This window comes from Arvicola amphibius, chromosome 4 (genome assembly GCF_903992535.2).
Source record: "Arvicola amphibius chromosome 4, mArvAmp1.2, whole genome shotgun sequence".
In the NCBI taxonomy this organism is placed as follows: domain Eukaryota; kingdom Metazoa; phylum Chordata; class Mammalia; order Rodentia; family Cricetidae; genus Arvicola; species Arvicola amphibius.
The window spans coordinates 99,137,992-99,143,991 of record NC_052050.1 but is presented as its reverse complement, the minus strand read 5'-3'; the positions used below and the strand labels follow the sequence as shown (position 1 = coordinate 99,143,991).

The 6,000-nt window shown below is 51.5% G+C and overlaps 1 protein-coding gene across 6 annotated transcripts in view; it reads right to left on the bottom strand.

Annotated features, from left to right (window-relative positions):
* Positions 1–619: 619 nt before the first annotated feature.
* The window catches only part of Clec16a (C-type lectin domain containing 16A), a 224,081-nt gene continuing 218,700 nt past the window's right edge, over positions 620–6,000 (bottom strand). For all 6 annotated transcript variants that reach the window (XM_038325851.2, XM_038325854.2, XM_038325852.2 and 3 more), the window contains one exon: positions 620–3,730. In XM_038325851.2, the coding sequence (XP_038181779.1) occupies positions 3,375–3,730 (356 nt within the window). In that variant the 3' untranslated portion in view covers positions 620–3,374. The remainder of the gene's footprint in view (positions 3,731–6,000) is intronic.

Sequence of the window (6,000 nt, the reverse complement as noted above, 5' to 3'; positions counted from 1 at the left end):
TGGCTGGGCTTCCAAGGAACTAGGACAACCACCGGCCAGGAGAAGTAGGCTATGCTGGCTGCCAGCACAGGGCTGGCCTCATTCTTCTGTAAGGATCCTAATATGAGGTTGAGTGTCCAGCTTCTTCTTTTGGGTTTGCTTTCAAGACTCTTAAGTTCCCAGGCATTTCTGGACTGGGTTCAAGACAGAGCATCAGAAGCCATAAAGAACCCTGTGATTCTAGGTCCAGAGATTTCCAGAGCTCACCTTGGTACATGTTGGGGTGTGTAGGAATTGTGACCACCAGTGTCACCTGGCTGTCCCAGGTGGGGAGCCCTTGCTGCCTCTATCTCAACAGGCAGGGGCCACAGCAGCCCATATCACATGGCAGAGGGCAGCAGCTTGGAGGCAGATGAGGCAGAGCAAAACCCAAGATACTCTCCCCTTTGTGGGTAGGGCCTTCCCAAGTAGAACTGCTCCCGGAACCGCAGTAGATCTGGAGATAGCAGTGAGGTCTCCAGAAACTTTCGTTCCACCTATTTGGTGATGACAGATCAAGGGGTTTGATGACCCTTCCCGTGACGGGCACAGCCTCCTGCCATGGTGCCAGTGAACAGCGGGACACAATTCTGGACCATGGTTTACTTTTATTGCCAAGTTTCCAACTTACAAGGAAGTTCTAGCTTTCATGCCCCCCTCAAGTTTAGTCCCCATAAAGCCTAATCCGTTGGCAGAAACAGGCACTTCCCCTGGCCAGAGCTTCCAGCCCTGTCCCCTTCTGCCACTGTCCCTTACAGCTTCAGCTCTGAGGGAGGAAGCAGTTAACCTCTACCCATTGTTACTGCATGGAATATATTTATTGCATCTACAAAAGACCAGACCTGGCTTACCTGTGCCTTATTTACAACTGTGAATTTTGGAGGCCACAGAGAAAGCCAGTGTTGTCCTTAGGAGGGGATGTAGTCATCCAGCCCCCTGACATCCAAGTATTTGGGTGGGTGGCTAGGCTGGGTGAGATAGCAGAGAGGGTCAGCTCTGGAAGCCTCTTCCACCACCCTCCATCATACAGGGGAGCTCACCACTACACTGAGTCTGACCTGTGGGAAGTATCCCGCCTGCCCATGCCTCCAAATAGGAGGGGCAGTGCTCCATTCTCTATGGTGATGGTCAAAGCTGAGAAGTGGGGCTTATGTGGACAGCTTCTGCTAGTCTGCCTCAGGGAAGTGGCCAGAAGGGAGAGAGACCAGGCAGGCATGGCATGCATGCCCTTGGAGATGGGACTAACAGTTCTGAAGGCTGATTCTGGGACCTCTAAGTCAGAAGTTGTGTGCCCTTTAAGACCTGATATCCCTCAGTTCTACCCTCCCACTGCTGACCATGGGAGACCCAGTATATTCTCTCTGGTGGGTCCTGCAGCTTGGAAGCATCTGCCAAGATAGGAAGGTGTTCCTGAGGACTGGGGTTGTGCCCACTGCCATCAAGACCTAGTGAGGAAGCGTCCTGGCCAGCTCCTTCCTCCAGGACTCCCCATCAGCAAAGGGCCAAGGACTCTGTGCACAGGAAGTTCATTTTTGCGCACTTGGAGGTGCTCCCGGGTGCCTGGCTGCAGAAGCCTTCGGAAAACAACCTACAAGGGGTGTGGAGGGCAGGCTTGTCCTTGATGAATACTACATAGCAGCTGCTCTTTCAGAGTTTTGCTGACCACCTTGCTCCCTTTACCCTTCCTTGAAACCTCCTGACTGCAGAGAAGAGGCTAGTCCCAAGGGGTGGGGCCCACCTGCAGGGGTGGGTTAAGGGTGGCTGCAGGCATCTCTCTCTGGCCACACTGCATTTTATAACATTTAAGCTGCCCTCGCAACTGCCATTTCACAACCCAAAGTGCCTGCTCCTCTGACTACCCCTTCCTGCAGATGATCAAGAAATACCCAGGGTTGGTTGTGGGGGTCTGGGAGAACCCTTCTTTGGGTTGCCCATCACTCCCTCCCTTTCCAGGGGCTCTGCTAGCCCTCCGGGCACATCCTTTCTTGCCACTATGCCTTTGGAGCTTCTGCCTCTAGGCAGAAGTGCTTTTAAAGACCAGAGAGGCCAGTCCACATGGGCACCACTCCCTCCTGGAGAGCACTGGGCTGCAGGGAAGTGGGGCTGAACAGAGGTGGCAAGGACTTCTGATGGGTAGATGGTGACAGGCCTCCCCAGGGGTACCCTCGTGGTTAACCTTTGGTAGATAGAGACACTGGATGAGGCGTACTGGCAGGAAAGACACAGAAAGCCTTGCCATGGAGCGTGAGTGCTGATCTGGCTGACTGCATGCAAAGGAAAGCTGGGGCTGATAGGACAGATCTGGGTTTTGCTGGCACATACCTACAAGTTGGGATTTTCATACTGAGACAAGCCGTGTGCTAGAGGCAGCAATGGCCAGGGAAGGGAAGAGTCTGCTTTTGGGTCACCTGATTTGCAGCTGGGCCCCTGGTTGGGCATTCATATGCATATTGGGGAAGCTGGTTACATCTGAGGATGACTTCCTGTGTCTTAAACCCTTTGACTTCTGTCATGGCCACTTGGACTAGGGCCTCCTTGGTCTCAGTGATCTTTCTTGGATGAAAAGAGAAGGTAGTAAGCCTGATGGCAAGTTGTGCCTATGTGGTATCCTGAGCAGGGAGCAAATGTCACCTAGATTACAGCACAAAGCTGGCTTTCTCACTCCATATGGCCATATTTCTTTTGTTCACAAGTATTTAAAATTTTTCAGGGAGAGGTTTTATCATCCCACAGGCTTGTAGAAATTTGGGGACAGAGAAACAAGAGTCACTCAGGGAAAACAGAGTGAAGTGACACCCACAACCTCAGAATAAAAACATGGCAAAGTTCTACTGAAGGGGAACCTTAACAGCTGGCACTTCTAATGTGACTTGGAGCCTTACGGTTGAGGACTTTTTCTTTTTGCTCCCCCCCCCCTGCAAATAGTACTTTTTAAATAAATCTCTTCACCTGTTGCCAAAACCAGAAATAAATAGCCTGAAAGAGATATTTATCTAGGTGCTTCTCTACAGAGTTCTACCCAAAGTAACCTTGTCCGCTTCTGTGCGTACGGGGAGAGAAAACAAGGGAGCTGCCTGAAGGAGGGTGCCACCCGGGGCTGTTGGGACCCCTCTGGGCAGCCAGTGCCATCACCTGTACACAGAAGGCTGCCTCTGGGATCCCAGCCTGTTCAGGAAGAGGTCAGAGCAAATGAGAAACTCCAGTGGTCCATGGCTGTCTTGCAGGGAGAGGTATCAGGAATAGCTTCCAAGGCCATGGAGAACTGTGGGTGCTCCCGTTGTGTCTTGCTGTCAAAAACTACACTGGGGTCCCTACCAGCAGGCCGCACACACAAAGGGAGATCCCTGGGTGCCCACTTAGTGCTCTGTGGGGCTTGCAGGCTCTGGGCATACAGTGTCCTCATTTGGGGTCTCTGGGCCCGCTGTGGCCAGTGCAGGAAGCTGGGGGATGCCAGTGAGGGCTCGGAGGCTGTGGGGATCGACCGGGGGCACAAGGGTCAGCGACTCAACGCTCAGTGTGTCAGCAGAGTCCTCATAGAGCAAGGAGATGGTGGGCTGCTGGGCAGGGAGAAGGCTGGGGGACAGGTGCATAGTCTCCACCTCAGAGTTCCTGGCCAAGTTCTTGCTGGGCTTGGAGTTGACGTCCATTTCATTCACAGTCACCGACTGGACTGGAAGGTGAGGCTGAGGCTGTTCTGGAGTTGTGGGGGCATCTAAGGGAGGAAAGCAGAGACACTTCAGCTGCGGTGACACTGTAATCAGCTGGCACCCACTACTCCTGTCTGCATCAAGGTAGAAAAAACCTGGCGGGAGACTGTTGGGTATTAGGGGCATTGCCTGGTTCCACCTATTCCTTTTAGGGACCCAGAAGCTGCTAAGTCCTAGGGGTAGTATGTCAGGAACCTGGGGGTCCGGCTTGTGACAGCAGGGAAAAACTCAGGCCTCGTGTGACACCAACACGTAGATACTGAAAAGGGAAAACTCGCCTGGCAGGCTTTGTGTGCAGGGTGAGCCACGACCAACTGCCTGCCGATAAACACACAAATGGAAAGCAAGCAGGCTGCTGCACGCCTGCAATTCCAGGCTACACGTGGAGGTACTTGCTAAGGAGTCCAGTGCAATAGTTAAAATCTGGTGCTATGGTTTGTCTTTGCCTTCTGCACCCCCTGAGGGGATAGACGGGCTTGTCAAAAGACATGACTGTCAGAAGCTTCCCACAAGTGCCATGAAGAGGAGCCGTCAGCCTCCACCAGATGTGCTAAATAGCTGGGTTTTGTTGTTGTTTGTTTGGGTGCTTTATAAAACCCTGATTTGACTGTAGATAGACTATGGCCACTTGCTTTTCAGTGATGAGTCAGCCAGGAATGTGTGGCATTCAAGGGAAATGCCATCCAAGACTGTGGAGGCTGGGCATTTGAAGACCTGAGAGCAGTGCTGGGAGTGTCACTTGAGCTGCACGCTGATATTTGTATGGATTTTAGGGTTAACAGTCTTCAGGCAGAAAATGGTGATTATTCAGCCCTGCAGTCATGTGAGGAGACTTAGAGGTCATTTGGGGTGCTGTTTTGGTTTAATGTTACTCTGGTTGAATTCATTTTTGTTTTCTCATTTAAGCCAAAATAAAACAGAAAAGTGAACGGAACATAGAGCCAAACGATGGAAGAACGAAGAACCAAATAAAACCAAGTGATATGAAGAATGGGGTGGAGAGCAGGGAAAGGAAAGCACACACTGACTCTCCCAGGGCACACGGGACTCTGGGCTCTGGGCGGATGGAATCCAGAAGGGTCTCTTTCCTAAGGGCTTCCCTTACTTTTTTTTTTTTTTTTTTTTTTTGTACTGCTGGGGATAGAACCCAGGGCCTCATGCATGATGCTAGCCAAATGTTTTACCACTGAGTTACTACTCCACCCGCCCTTTCTTTAAAAAGGAAAAAGAAGAGGGAGGGAGCAAGTGAGAGGAGGTCTGGAGAAAGCCAGTTCCTGTGGCTCTGGGCCCATCCTTGCTTGTGGGGCTGTGGGTATCAGTGAGAACCCATGCAAAAAGAGACAGAGGTATGAGCTAAGCCCAGAGAAGTGCTGTCCACACCATCAGTGCTGTTTTCTCTGGCTGTCCACTAATTTGTTCCATTGTGTACCAATTCCTCTGAGCCGGCTGGCTTCACGCAGGTCCCTGTTGTGACCTTGTGTGACCCTGCTGTCACCTTGATGAAGGTTTTCAGATGGGTCTGGGACTTCCTGGGAAACGGGGTCCATGGCTGGGCAGCTGGGAAACGACTCGCTGCACATGGAACTATCCTGGCGTTGGTGCTGGACTGGGGAGCAGCAGTATTGCCTTCCTGGGCCCTTTCCTCTTTCCTGGTTCTCTATGGGGACTTTTGCTGATGAGAATAATCAGTGCAGGCACAAGGATTATAGTCTAAGCCATCAAAAAAAGCGCAAAAACCACTAACAACGCATAGAGGCAAACGGGTGCCTTTAGAAAAGCAACAAGTCTCTCAAAAGGGTGTTTATTGTTCCACTTTAAATACTCTTCGTCATCAGAATTCCCTCTTGCTCCCACCATTCAAAATGCTATTTACACTAGGAATTTTCTTCCTGAACATAAGCAGCAAGTTCATGTAACCGAGGGGCAAAAAAGAGAAGGCGGGTTTCCCTGGGGAAGGCACTGCAAGGCCACTCTGCTCCAAGGCTGAGCAGCAAAGGTGACCTGTTGGACCTTTGGAATCTCTTTTCCGTTGAGGCCTCTGGGCCTAAAGGCTACAGACTGGACACTGGGAAGGAGGGTTTGGACATGGGCTGGGGAGGCAGAGTCACAGAAAGAGAAGGAGCTACAGCAAGCTTGTGTTCCCAGGAAAGCTGAGGGTCTCCAGCCTCTGCCTGTGAGCGTACTAGAAATGTCTTGGCTGACCCCCACAGATGTGATCTACAGCTATAGAGCAGGGCCCCCCACTGGTCTTTGTAAAGTAGTGATAGCTTCTAGA